At 57.1% G+C, this 14888-nt stretch overlaps 2 protein-coding genes across 2 annotated transcripts; both read right to left on the bottom strand.

Annotated features, from left to right (window-relative positions):
- Positions 1-758: 758 nt before the first annotated feature.
- Positions 759-1085, bottom strand: OSTLU_8749 (predicted protein; the record flags this gene model as incomplete). The annotated part of the gene is made up of 1 exon (XM_001419942.1): positions 759-1085. A coding segment is annotated over one exon (327 nt), but the record flags the coding sequence as incomplete, so codon positions are not given.
- Positions 1086-2776: 1691 nt separating this feature from the next.
- Positions 2777-3505, bottom strand: OSTLU_94871 (predicted protein; the record flags this gene model as incomplete). The annotated part of the gene is made up of 1 exon (XM_001419941.1): positions 2777-3505. A coding segment is annotated over one exon (729 nt), but the record flags the coding sequence as incomplete, so codon positions are not given.
- Between the last annotated feature and the right edge of the window lie 11383 nt (positions 3506-14888).

Raw genomic sequence — 14888 nt, 5'->3', positions numbered from 1 at the left:
AGCATGTGTGACGAATAATTTATAGGCATTTAAGACGTCGCGCTGACGTCTTTGATGTGTCGCACGGCGAGCTTGACGCCTTGCATGGCGTCTTCCCACTTGCGCGCGGAGACGGATACCATGAAACAGTTGCCTCCAAACCGCTTCAGAATGGCGTGATCCCCGCTTTTTACAGCAAGCGCGATGCTGACGACGCTGCAGTGTCGACGCACGGCGTCGATCAAACCGCTGAGCGTGCCAAGCGCGTCGGCGAGAAGCGCAGACGGCAGCGGGATGGTGGACGCGTACGACGCCACTTCGATGCGGCTGTCGTCGGCGTGAGTTCGGTCTTGCACCAGTTGCTCGTGACTGTTGAGAATTTCGATGAAATCGTGCGCGTTCCCAGGAGCCTTGACGACGATGCAGTCGTGTAATGCCGGGACCAGTTTCGCGTCGACGTAAATGAACGTGTTCGCCGCCATCGAGCCGTCGAGCATATCCACCGATCGCGCTTGAGCACGATTCATCGGCATACCGTCTTGCGTCGATGCGTTTGAGTCGTGCGTTTCTGTATTCACCAGCTTATCCACATTGGGCTTAATCGTCGACTGGCTTTGACTCGGACTGGATGGTCGCGTCGGGCGCCTCATCGAGCTCCCGAGCGAGTCGCTCGCCGTCATCGACTGACTCTTCGAGCGTGGTGTCGTTTCTACACCATCTCGTTGCTGTTTGTCACTGGTTTCTATAACGTATGCACGAAATCTCGACATGTCACCATCCTTGCGCCGCTTCGTTGCGTTCCAGTGATTCTTCACGCTATTTTCGGTTCTGCCCTCGAGAAGCTTGGCGATGTCCGACCATTTGTTTCCGAGCTCGCCGTGCGCCCTGATGAAAGTATCCTCTTCTTCCGTGCTCCACGATCCACGTTTTATATCAGGCGCTAAGTGATTATTCCATCGCTCTCGGCATTGTTTGCCCACGCGGTTTTCGAGCGCACGCGCGATGTGAGACCATCTACGCGTGCCGTACTTGGCGACGAGGTCCGCGAGGCGGCCGTCTTCCTCCGCGCTCCATTGTCCTTTCAGTTTCTCCCCATCGCGCATCTTGAACTTGCCCTCGGGCGTGAATTCCACGTACACGTGTTCATTCAGCGACAGCTCGCCGTCGACGCCGCGCTTGAGGCCGCGTTTACGGGTTTTCAAGTTTGTTGAATTTCTCGCCGGCGCGCTTTTTCGATCTCCCCCAGATCTCGGCGTCATGTCGTACTCGATCGCGAGCGCGTCGTCATCCACAAAGGCGTCGAAATCGATCGAAGCTTCGCACCTACGGTTGATCCATCGCGTACAAACGCGTCAAAGTCAGTCATTTCCGTCATCGTCATCGTCGTTCTAATCGTCAGCGCTCGCCGTTTCCTCGCGCTCGCCGTTCCGCGCGTTCGCCGCCGTCCCGTCGATTTCCCGCGTCGCGTCGCGTCCCTCCGCGTCGTCCACGCACCACTCGTCGAACGCCCCCTCTTCATCGATAAACTCCGCGAGGTGCAATTCTAAATCATCCTCCATCGACATCTCGTCGCGCCTTTTCAATTTCCCGACGCAAAGTAGCGAACGAAGAAGCGTCGCCGCGCCGCCGCGTCCCCGCGCGAGCGAGCGAGATGACCTGCGCGCGCCGCCGACGCTCGAGTCAGTCGACACCGTCCGTCGGGTCGTCCCGCGCGCGGACGTGGACCCTAAGACAAATAGGTACATCCATCGCGTTTCGCGCGCGCGCGATCGTTCGCGCGATCGTTCCGTCGCCGCGCGCGCGCCGTTCGAAAAGATATGAATGTACTTTTCAGCGATTCGTCTACCGCGCGTCATCGCGCGCGTCGCGCGCGCGCACGCACCGCGATGGACGCTCGCGAGGCTCGATCTCGGCGATGTCGTCGCGCGCGCGTCGGCCGCGTCCGACTCGCGCGCGCGTCGCGACTCGGTGTGTCGACGCGCGGCGACGCGTCTCCGCGGACGCGACGCGACGCGTCTCCGCGCGGCCCGCGACGCGAGCGTTACGGCGCGCGCTTTATTTACATGGCGATCGCGTCGTATTTAACGCGAATCGCGCCGCCGCGACGTAACGCTCGCGTCGACGCGACCCCTTTTTTTCGCCGTTTCGTCGATTGGGCTACTCGGACGCGGACGCCCGGGCGCCGGCGCGGGACGCGCGCGGTGCGCGCGATCGAGTCTCGAAACGCTCATGGGGTCGCGGACGCGCGTAATACGCGATGCGATGCGGGCGGGCGTCGATCGCGGCGTCGGTCGTCGGCGCGGCGCGCGGTACGCGCGGACGTCGGTCGGGGGTAGACGAATCGCTTTTTCGCGCTATCCGAAACTCGAGCGGGCGGTCGAGGGGGGACGGGCGACGGGAGGCGGCGCGACGGCGGCGATGGGAGGCGGCGCGACGGCGGCGATGGGAGGAGGTGGGACGCGCGACGCGACGGCGCGCGCGGATACCGACGGATTCGATGCGCGGTTGATGGGTTTCGCGCGAGCGAACGGCCGCGCGGACGATGTCGATCGAGCGATCGTTCGAACGCGCGCTTGAACGATCGACCGATCGCGCGCGGGGTGCGTCGACGCGCGTGGCCAGAGGTGAGATAGTAGTGTGATGTGTCGTTATGAGCTACTGTACTCGCTAGGGTGGTTAAAAAGGTGGATTGAGGTATTAGTAGTACACCGGCGAACGAGGTCGCGCGGCCCGCGCGAGGTCTCGCTGCGCGAGTAGATCGCGCGGTACAATGAGTTGCAGTTATCCGTGTTTACTTTCACGGCGATCGTGCGTCTTCAAACTCCGCGTCGTCAACGTTGTCATCATAGAATGGCGACGCGTCGCCGAACTCGTCGTCGTCGTTGGCGGAGTCGAGCGTGCCTCTATCGGACTCGGTCTCGGCGACCATCAACTGCATGGTTTTCATATTCTTCTTGTCCACTTGCTCAGTCGTCAGCGCGGTGGCGGTGGGATCTATTGTGCCACGCTGACGCGCGTCGTGTTCAGCGCGTTCGTAGGAAGCCAACTTTTGCTTCAAAGCGATCATCTCACCGCGCAGCTTGTCCACGTCGGTGGATTGACGGCCGAGCGCGTCGATGAGAGAAGCGTCGTTTCCACCGTGGCGCACCAGTTCGGCGGCGAGAGCCATACTATCGGCCTCGGGACGAAGCTGAGAGACGTTGGCGTTGGTGGTGCCCGGAATGATTTGCACGACTCGCGGCCAGCCGACGATGGTTTGTCCACCGACGGTAACCCAGACGACGTACGCGCCGGCTTTCGAAAACGTCGCAGAAAACACACCGCGGGACGAGACTGCTTCTTGATCATCAATTTCTGTAAACGTTATGTCTTCGGTACCACTCGCGGTAACGCTGAGTGTTTGCCAGGACTTCCAAGCCGTGGTGTTCCCGAATCTGTCGCGCGGTTGCATGCGCACCGTGACAGTGGTACCCGCTTGCGCGCTGTAGACGCCTTGAGCTTTGAACTCGGCGCCTTGTAACTGCGCCTTGCAGGATGAAGCCGCGGGCTGACTGGGTAGGACTTGAATCTCGCACGGAGAACCCAACACCGGTTCGCGTTTGAAGCCGCTCCACACGTAAAGAGTGTATCGACCGACTGCACGAGCCTCGAATCGAACTTCTGCCGAACCGTCTCCTGCTTCGACGGTTTCGACATCCGCCGGGCCGACGCCAGTGACTTCAACGCGGAATGGCATCAACTCCGCACCAGCGGGAATTAAGTTATCGAAGCGATCGGCGCGTAACACCTTGACGATGCCGCGCGTACCAGCTTCAATCTGTTTGACGTCGCTCGCGTCGATTCGGCAGTATGCTGGGTCCGCTGGTCCGGCAACGCACGTGGCGCTGAGCGTTGCTTGCGAGTTGGGTGAGGACACAACGATGGTGAACGGACCAGCTTTGTTAATCGTGTAGCTGCACACGTACGTACCATCTCCTTGATCAAGTATGGTGGCCTTGACTGATTTCCCCGGGGTCAACGCAGATCGTACGACGGCGCTCAGAGTAGCGCCTCCTCCCATCATGCGGTTGCCTCTGTTGTCTCGTGCCTCAACGATGAACGACGCTCGTTCGCCCGCGACAGCCTTCGTCGAGCCCGCGCCAGTCATCTTACATCCCGGGACGTACACCTGTGCTGCGGCGGTTTGCACAGAGAATGGACATCCAACGACAGTTTCGCCGTTCAAAGCCGCGATGAGCGAATGCGAGCCCACTTCAGGCCACATTATATTGGCGCGGTAACGCGCCTTGTCTTTGGTCAACCTCAAGGGAACAATCGTGGACAAGCCAGAGGGTGCGATTAATCGCAGACAGATAGCCTCATGGCCGTTCACTTCGAGACCTCCGACCTCGTAATCGATGGACTGAATGAAGAATTCAGATTCAGAACCCACCATGTACTCGTCACGCTTGTCGGCTGGAATGAGCATGAGCTGCTTTGACGTCAAGCCGCCTTGGGAAGCGACGAATGAAGTCGCGGGTTTCGGATTCTCCACGCCATTAACCGCTAAGAAGATTCTCCACTCACCAGCCCGTGGGACGACGAACGACAATCGGTACGTACCATCGCCGAAATCAGAAGTATCAGCATCGATAGAACCCGCCGGACCGAGAAGGCGCGCCGTGAGTCTATCACCGCCTTCGAGGCAGACGTTTTGGTACCGATCCGCAGCATTCACGAGAACCTTCGTGACTTCGCCTGCAACGACAGTGTTGAGCGCATCTCCACGAATAGAGCAGAAACGCGGATCCGTTTGAGCGGCAACAACCTGCAAGTTACGGGGGAAACCGTGCACGGGCTTACCGTCCACAGTCACGCGAAGCGAGTAAGTACCTGCTCGCTGGAGTGCACTCGTAAACATTGCTTCTCCGGGCTCTTTCGAGGTAAGGCTAAATACAGAAGTAGCGACACCGACAGCGTCAACACGCAGTCTTTGATTATCAAAGACTGCTTCGTTGTTGAACTTGTCTCTGGCGAAAATGATGATGGCCATTTGTCGACCAGCCAAACCGAGAAGCATGCCACCACCTCGTTCACGAATGCCGCTGAGCTGCACGCTTGAGCGCGAGGCATCTGCGGCGGTGGCCGTCAAAACGATGTCGATCGGTGCACCTTGAATGCAGTCGCGTTGTACACCACCCCACCATTGACGAGCGACGTCTGCCGTAAAAATGCGAAGCGAGTACTTGCCGCACTCCGTCGCGCGGAATTTCGCGAAGGCGCCGACACCCGCTGGGTCGTTGACGACCTCTGCCTCGACGACGCTCGGCCCTTCTCCATCCGCCAGCAAGACGAAATCAACACCAGCATCACCCTGTTTCGGTGGCGCAACATCGTTTCCGAATCGATCTCGACAAAGCACCTTGACTACGAGGACTTCACCCGCCCGCCATGTGGTTCCTTCCTCAACCGGCACCACCGAGCACTGCGTCGGATCAAGTATCGTTGGTTTGCACCTGATTCGCACGACGCGAGTCTGCCCAGCAGACGTAATCATGGCATCATATTCACCGGCTTTATCGAGTTTGTAAGGGAACTCGTACGCACCGTTCATCATGTCTTGCACCTGCACGTGTTTGCCTTCGCCTCGAATGAAATCCACGCTGTTCGTCCCATCTTGCGACTTGAAGGTCAAATGATGGATTGTGCACTGCAATGTCGCGCCACCCTTGTGGATTCGGACACCACCTGGATTGGTGCTTTCGAAGATGAACTTGGTTTCCAGACCGGCGACGCATTCTTCGCATCCAGGACCTGAGATGTGGGATGAGGTCAGGTGCACCACCGTGCGAGACGCCGTCTTCGACTTGAGCTCGGTGCTTGACACCTTCTGCACGGCTTCCTCCGCGAGAGTCGGAGGGAGTGCCGCAAGGACATTCTCCGCTTGATCTACCTTCACGCGATCGAGGAATGTACCAGCCTTGTCACTCGGAAGACCACCACTGGAAATCAAGGCGGCAGCAACCAAAGGAGGCAACGCTGACATTATGCGGACAGCGTGTGCTTCATCCAGACCCGCAACGACGGAACCAGCTTTGAAAGGCTCCATCTTCGAGATGATGTCGTTCGCAATCGACATTGTCGCCGGATCCAACGTTTCATACAGCGTTTTCATCACAGCGAGGATGTTCTCTGTTTCCATGTTCGATGCCGCATCCGCGGCGGGCTGCGGACGCATCTTGATGATCATCGCCGCCCGTTTGGCGTGCGGCATTGACTCCAACAAGAGCGCAGCAGCCTTTGGATCTGGGATGGCACTCGCGAGTGCACCAGCAGTTGCAGGGGTCATTGCTCCGACGGCCGATGCGCTGACATCGGGATCGAGCGCGGTGAGTACTTGCGCTGCTGCTTCAGGCTCAAGCTCGAACATGACCAACAGGACGTCAGCAAGCGGACCTCGCACTTTGGCGCCAGAACGCGGTACGTCAATGCTTGGTGGCCAAACACCGAGGCGTGCCAACGATTCGAGTGCAACTGCGGCAATCGCTGGACTCGTACCCGCAGCTACCGCAGCCACGAGCGAAGATGCGGCATTTTGAGGCCCCAAGAATTGAAGCGCCTTGCCAGCATCCTTTGCGTTCAAGGCACCCAACACAGCTGCGCGAGCGTCTTGGGTGAGTTCGGTCATGATTTTCGCTGTGCTCTTCGGATCTCGTTGCAACATTCCACTGATGTGTAATGTAGTCTTATCTGCGTTGAGCGTGCTCAACAGCTGTAACGCCTTGGATGCACTCACTCGGCCTTCTTCTCTCTCGCACATGTGCGAGAGGATAGGTGCCGCCGTGCTCGGTGGAAGCGTGAGCAAATACGTCGACATTTGATCATCAGGGAGCTCTTGCAAGGCAAGTGCAGCCGCCTTGGCGGGCATCGAGCTTACTGCTTCAATGGCGGCGCTGGCGTCCATGGCTCGAAGCAAGTCCGCGGCTTCGTCTGCCGGTAACATACTCAAGATGGATCCTGCCGCGCCAGCCGGGAGCGCTTCAACAATCGTCACGCGCGCCGCATTCGATGAGCTGCTGATGACGCGTAATGCCTCTTCAGCCTCCATACTTCCGACCGCGCTCGCCATGACATTCTGATCCATAACGGAGATGATACTGGAGATACGTTCAGAGTCCATCGATGCGAGCACCGCGCCCGCTGCACCGGGACGCATGTCGGCGAGCGCTTGAGCAGACACCTTTGGAGCCATACCGGCGAGCGAACGCGCCGCGCGCTCGGATGCAGTCTTACTCGGCTTAAGACCGGTGCCACCCCACTTAAATTTGGCTTGCCTTGTCTTCACGACGGGCGCGGGGATTTCAATCTCGCCCTTTGCTATACTCGTTTCGGCGTTCTTGACGATCACATCACCACCCGGTTGTCTCAACACGGCTGCCTTGATGGCGGCGCCGCCGTCGACGGCGGTCATCTTCGTCATGGCGAGAATATTTTCAACGGCACGAGGATGCGTTCGCGCGGCGCGCTGCATAGCACCGGCTGCAATTTCACAACCTTGAGCGTCAAGTTGCATGTTTCGGACCATCTTAGCGCACTCTTCCGCCGGAGCGGTGGTAAAGATGATACTGACCGTGTCCGGGGACACTTGCAGGCCTCGCCTGATGGCATCCGCCGCCGTCGGCTCATACGCACCAGTGACCAATGCGCACATGGATACCGGGTCGAGTTCGATCAAAATTGCCTTCTGTGCATCAGCTGGGATAAACTGCATCATCTCGGCTGCCTTTGTGGGTTTCATCTTAGCGATGATTGCCGCGGCAACGTCGGGATCAATGAGCTTATTGACGCATAAGGAAGCGGCGCGGGCATCCATACCATTCATCACTTGTGCCGCAGCAGCGGGTGGTAAAGATTCGATGATAGACGCACGTGCGGCCGGTGGCGCGTCGTTGAGCACGCTCAATACGCTTTCCTCCGTCATCATTACCACCGCTGCACTAAGTTCAGTCTGAGACATCATCGCCGCAGCACACGCAGCCTTTTGTGGATTCAAGCGCTGCAAAACCGCCGCGGCAACCTCCGGGCGCATATCAGAGAGCGCATCACCTGCATCCTCGAGCTCGAGCTTGCGGATAATGGCGATGGTCGAATCCACTTGTTGCGGAGGTGGCGGGTTGAGTGCGGTTCCAAATGTGAAGGCATCTTCATCGTCTTCGTCTTCTGCGTCCGGGTCCACGTCTGTCGTGCCGATGCCACTCGCGGCTTGCGCAGCGGCGACGGCCGTCTTGTCGTTGGTGTAGACAAATCCGAAAGAGTTATCCGCGGGAACCATGGTCATCGCCGTCTGCGACTCCTCGCCTTCGATTTCCTCAAATTCTTCATCTGGATCTCGAACACGAACCATGAATGGACAACCCGGAACGACTTCACCAGCAAGATTGACAGTGATGTGATGATCGCCGACTTCAACCCAAAGAAGAGGGCACGAAAATCTTCGCGAATCGGTTTCAAACTTCAGGGGCAAGTTGAAGGACATTTCGCTCGGCATGCGAACAGACACCACCACGGCTTCCCTGCCACTCATTACGCGACTCGGATTCGCTGGTTGCACGAAAAGTGTCGAGCGATCGGCGAGACACAACCGCTCGCCGCCGAGACCGTTGATGACGCAATCCGACGCTTGCAGCGCGCCAAGGCTGGGCATCAAGCTGTAGCGACTTTGTTTCTCGCGCAGGCCATTGGCAGAAATCCACAGCTCGTGCTCAATCGGCATGTCCAGCTCGAAATTAATTGTGTAAGTACCGTCGGTATTGTCGATTATCTGTGTATCAATGGTACCTTCGTCTTCGTTGATCAGCACTGCTTCAATGAAATCACCGCCAAGCGATCGCGGATTACCGTACTGGTCCGTAGCTTGCATCAACAGCGAAATAGGAGTCGCTGTCGCACAATTACCGAGCGCATCCCCACTTACCGTGCACTTGTCCGGGTTACACGGACCAGCGACGACTTGCAAGATTCTTGGCCATCCGTTGCACGCACAGTCGCCGACGAGGGCGGCGACCGAGTAGGCTCCGGCCGTTGTGATGACCGCCGTGAAAGAGCCGACCGCATCCATCGGAACGAACGGAACTTCGATGGGTCCGCGTGCGTGAACGGCGATACGTTCGCCGCCAAGCCAGTTAGTGTGATTCCCGTGCAAGTCGCGTGATAAGACGTGCATCGCAATATCATCCCCTGCCATGATGGTGGACGGCAGCGTAATATCGGCGTCCACTTCGGCGAGCGTTTCCTCTTTACCGCCGTTGACAAGTGCCATTCGGGCGACGCAAGAAGACGGGAAAGTCTCTTGACTGCTCACCATAGCGCTGAAAGACGTGAGTTCGACGGATGGAACATCGAGTGGGGTCATTGTTTCTTCATCGATTGCCAAGGCGACGATAGAGATGTCGTAGGACCCAGCAGCCTGAGCGACAAGTCGAAGTTCGCACGAACCATCGCCAAGCTCCAAGGCTTCACAGTCAGCCCATCCTGGCCCGACAACTTCGGCGGCGAAACGGTTAAGACCATTTGCGGTATCTTTAGTCGTCGGGTTACCATACTTGTCCCGGCGTTGGACGCGAATTAGACCAGCGTCTCCCGCATTCCAAAGTAACATCATTTTACCAGCGTCAACACGACATTCGCTGATTTCGCACTCAGCCGCTTCGCATTTGACGTTGATCAAACGCTTCGTCTGCGTCGTGCCTTCATTTAACGTTAAGACAACTTCGATATCGCCCGCAATCGTACTCGAGTAGATGCAGCGGTACGAGCCGTCGCCGTTATCATGGATTTCACCAGCAATTGGTTCTCTGCCACTGGCTCGACAAGAAATCGCCAAGTCAGCGCCGCCCTTGTTAATTTGGTTTCCTCCGTAATCGCGAGCGAGAAGCGTAAACTCGGCATCTTCTCCGGCGGTGGCAGTTGTGGCACCATCGCCGACAAGAGCTGATGAAATAAGAGCGAGTTTTTTACCCTCTGCGTTGGCGCGAACTGGCGTGCCTGGAACCACAACACCGTCCAACATGATGTTCACAGAGTGGTGACCAGGATGGAGCCAGCGGATCTTGGCGGTATAACACTTGTTATCCCTTGACAACGTGACCGGAATAGCTTCTTGAGAACCAGAGGGATGCGTCAAGCGAACGCTCACAGCCTCCAAACCGGTCATGACGCGATTGTTCGTCTCCCAACCGGCGCCATGCAGCATCAGATCGCTTGTGCGACCGCATTCAACAGATCCGTTTTTAGGCAAAGGAGGATCGAAAGAAACCACCGCCTCCTCTGCCGTCAGTGTACCGAACGCAACGACAAAAGAAATTCCGCCCTCGACGTGAAGAACACTATTGATGCGCGTACTCATAATCCACCTGCCTGCGGCAGTGACTTGGAATTCAAGCGCGTAAGTACCATCTTGATGATCCGTCACGCTCACTTGGCGAGCGAATGCGCCGTTCGGACCTTGGAGCGCTAGCTGCACCGTATCTCCACCACTAAGACGGAGGTTGGCATACCTATCGACTGTTCGAAGTGTCAATCGAACGATGTTACCAGTTTTGACGTCCTTCAACCCATCCATACTCAAAATCGATCGCGGCGCGAAAGTGAAGCCAGCGATGACTTGCATTGCCCTCCAGCAGACTGGAAGGGCGTCACAAAGCACTCGAAGCTCAAACGTGCCCGCGCGAATCATCTTCGCGACGAACTCGTTCTGTAAGCTCGTCGTTCCGTGCGAGGAGAAACTCAGAAACTCTGGACCGAGTGCCTCGACGGTGATCGTTTGACCCTCCTCCCAGTGCGTTTCATTCTTGTATCTGTCTCGGGCTATGACTCTGACAATCACTTCGTCACCCGCTGGGGTGATCCATGAATCATCGGCGCGCGTGCCACCAATGACTTCTAACTCACAGCAATTCGGCATCGCAATCGTCGGTATCAAGTTCATCTCGAACAAACCATTCGGTAACGGAACCATTTCGACGCCATTCATTGTCGTCACCTTTGGCAGCGTTACTTCCTTCATCGCTTCAATGTCTTCAGAGGCGATGAAGGTTCCTGGAACCGCGGCCAATGGCTTGCCAGCGTTGATATCACTCTTTGACGCCGAACGCACGGTACCCGCGAGAGAATCTGTTCGAAGACCAGACTCTTGCGCTTCAATCCTTTTGCTATCTGCTTTGGACTTAGCGGATTTTGAGTCTTCGAGGAGGAGCTGTTGGTTCTCCATAAGAGCTTCGGCTTCCTCATTCGCGTAAGGCACAATGGGAGTGTCGGCAACGTAGACACCGATTTGATAGTTTCCAGCAACTGTGCCGTACAACTTGATTTCCGCCGTTCCGTTACCGAGTTCTAACGACTGGCTTACGATATCTCCAGGTCCAATCGCCTTGCCGAAGAAAGGCGCCAGCCCTTCGCGACGGGTGATTCTGTTACCAAAACGATCCATGCGCGTGACTGTGAGAGTGAGTTGCTCGCCAGCAACCCATACGCCATTATTCACCCCATCAACGCGGCACTTGGCGTAATCTACGCGTCCTGGCTTACATGTCGCCCTGTACGTAGCCGCCTCCGTGCCGAGGAACAGTGACAACTCGAACGGTCCGGCACGCTCGACAATGTAACTCGCCTCATACGTACCGTCCCCGCAATCTTGCACCTTGCCACGAAGAGTTTCACCGCCCGATCGCACGGCAATGCCCATTTGTGCACCGCCATTGAAGAGTCGGTTACCGCGTTCGTCTCTTGACTCGATGAGGATCGTGGCTCGCTCTCCCGCGACAGCACCCTGAAGGCCAGGTCCCGAGAGTCGACACATCGGCAGACTCACTTCCTGCGCTTCAACGTTCACTACGAATGGAGAACCTACAACTGGTTGTCCCCCGACTGCGGCGACAACCTCGTGTCTTCCAACCTCCCACCATCGTACCGTGGCCTTGTAGCGAGAGCCTCGTTCGGCAAAAACGGGGGCGAGTGTGTGCGTCGCACCACTTGGCGTAATCAAGTGCATTGTGATAGCTTCTTGCCCGCTCATCCCGCGCCCGTTTGCGTCATATTCGAGAGCTTGCAAGTAAATATCGCGCTGCGCACCGCAAACTTCCGTACGTTTCATTCCAGGACCTCCTTTCAACACGCACGCGGCGGCGTGTAATGGGCCGTATGTGACGACAACTTCAGTGGTGCTCTCTTTTGCAATGCGACCGTTCACGACGGCTTGAATCGTCCATCGACCAGATTGTGGAATGATGAATGAGAAAGAATACGTTCCGTCTTCGTTGTCTTTGACGTCCAAAGAATTTACTTTGATGCCGTTCGGTCCTGACATGGAGAGATTCACCCTGTCGCCACCCACGTGGCAATGGTTCCCGTACTTGTCCTCTGTTTGCACAAGAAGACTTGTAATCTTACTCGCGACGATGCCATTGAGCGCGTCACCACGTAAGACCGCACGACTCGTTTCGCACGCACCCGGAAAAACGTGCAAGATGAGCGGAGACGTAGCGATCGGGATGCCGTCAACAGTTACAGCGATCGTGTAGCTCCCCGATCGTGGGAAGATGGCTCGAAGCGCCATCCGGCCACTGCGAACGTCGGCCACTTCAAACGGTCTATCCGCGGGCAAGTGCGCCGGTCCGAACGCAATGACGGCCACGTGTTCGCCTGCAAAAGTAGTCGTATTGCCGTACCGATCGCGAGCCTCCACAACGCAGGTGACTTCTTCACCCGCCATGGCGGCGCAGGCGCCATAGGCGGCGGCTTTCGCCCCCGGGCCCTTTGTCGAACTCGTGAGAGATTGCAATGAGGCGGTACAGCCCGCTTGGGAGAGAGCGTCGGTCCCCATACGTGCTTCAAAGGGACAGCCGCTCAAATCTTCTTTCGTATCCAAGCACGATACGGCGACTTTGTAAATGCCAGTGACAGTCGTGTTCAGGAGAAATTCAATTTTCCCGTCATCCAACATGTTGCGCTCGACGATGACGCCTCCAGGTCCTGATGCGCGAGCTTCGAACTCGAGGATACTTTTCGACGAATGAGCGAAATTCCCGAAGCGATCGCGCAAAGTAAGCAGTATTCTACCAGGACTACCGGCCGTCCAACTCTCCAATCCTTGCTTTTCGATCGTACACTTTGGAATAACGACGTCGGATGCCTCGATGTTTACGTCCCAGGCACGAGATTGTCCGGAAGCCTCGACAACGACGGCGATCTTACCGGCCAAGGTGCTCGTGAACTGTACGACGTATTCACCATTACCGCGGTCATGGACAGTCCCTTGCTCAACGCCAGGACCAGGCGCGGAGAACAGCTTCGTGGCGACTGTCAACCGTCCGCCTCCAAAAGTAATCCTGTTTCCACCGCGCTCTCTCGCTTCTAAAATGAAGGAAGAGGATTCCCCTGCTACTGCCCCACGAAGGTTGACGATAGTACACGCGTCGAGGTGAATCAAGGATTTGTTCGCTATGCGCTCCTTCAAGTCTCGTCTTCGCGTGTGCGACATAATCTCTTTAGCCCGTTCTTCAGGCGTGCACATCATGACGCCAACAGCCATGTCCGCAGGAAGACCTTCCAAGAGCGTCGCCGCTTGCGAGTCATCCATGGCGGACACGTAAGGCACGAGCGCGGCGATGAGCGGAGTATCGCTCACAGCCTTACCGGCTTCGGCCTGAATATTCGAACTCGATTCGATGACTTGGCGCACTTCTGCTGGACTCATTCCTTCGATGATACGCGACACATCCATCGGCTCGAGCTTGTGCAAAACGTGAGCAGCTGCCGTCGGGGAAAGATGCGTTGCCAGCGCGCCGCCAACAGCTGTTGGTGGTTCGATGTTACGCAAAATCTGCGGCGCCAGCGCCTCGAGGAACGGGCCCATGAATGGCTCGTCGCATCGCCCGCTTGAACCGGGATTCACCATGATGCTCACCACTGATGCAGCTTCGGTGTGGCTGAGAACTGAAGCAGCGCGAGCTGCTTGCGAGGGCGACATTCGCCCGATTTCTATGAAGACTTTCGCCTGGTCGCTAGCACCCATGGGGCGGATTGTCTCGCGAAGCTCCGTCGCGGTGAGATCGACCAAGATCTCGCCGGCGTTACCCGTTTGACTGAATTCGATGAGCTCAAGAATCGCCGCTGTTTGCTGCTCCGTCGTCAGTGCCCTGAACATGTGCAACGGACCGGACGGAGCGGTGGTGATTTCTCCGTCGGCCCCTAGGACAGTACCATCGGCCGTGATGATCCCATCAGGTCTAAGTTTGAGCACTTGTCCATCGCTATCGATGATAGTACCATCTACACGAAGGGATGCCGAAGTTCCGTCGGAATGATTGATTGCCGATCTGTCTTCGTTCACGTGAGAAATGGAACCATCCCCCCATTCGATCGAGCCGTCTTCCATCATCTGTGCCACGGGACGAGCGATAGCTTTAGAGCCAACCTGACGGCGCTTTGCGTCGATGAGTGCAAAGAGGCAGCCACCGATATGCTCGGGCGTTGCTTGCTTGAAATTGTCGCGGAGCTCCTCCGTGTCCATGCTAGCGAGAGCTGGGGCCAGCCGGTGACCCGTGTCCTGGGCATCCGCCTTCATTCGACTGCGCTCTTGTGCGGACGAATTCTTGTCCACTTTATACGCAGCATACAAGGTCTTCGTCATCTGGAACATGGAATCTCCGCCGAGCAGGCCAATGACACCGGCTTGCAGCTCAACTGGCAGTTTAGAGACAATGGCGGCTGTGCGCTCATGCGAAAGCCCGGAAAGAAGCCTGGTGTTCTCACCCTTATCCAGCTTACCAGTGAGTTCAGCTACGACGCGCGCGGGCATTTTATCTAGCACTGACTTTAAACCTTTCTCCGCGGTTCGCGAATTCATGAGCTCGCGAACGCACACAAGCATA

This window comes from Ostreococcus lucimarinus, chromosome 10 (genome assembly GCF_000092065.1).
Source record: "Ostreococcus lucimarinus CCE9901 chromosome 10, complete sequence".
In the NCBI taxonomy this organism is placed as follows: domain Eukaryota; kingdom Viridiplantae; phylum Chlorophyta; class Mamiellophyceae; order Mamiellales; family Bathycoccaceae; genus Ostreococcus; species Ostreococcus sp. 'lucimarinus'.
Note: the sequence above shows the minus strand (reverse complement) of the source record. Positions and strands in the feature narration are given on the sequence as shown.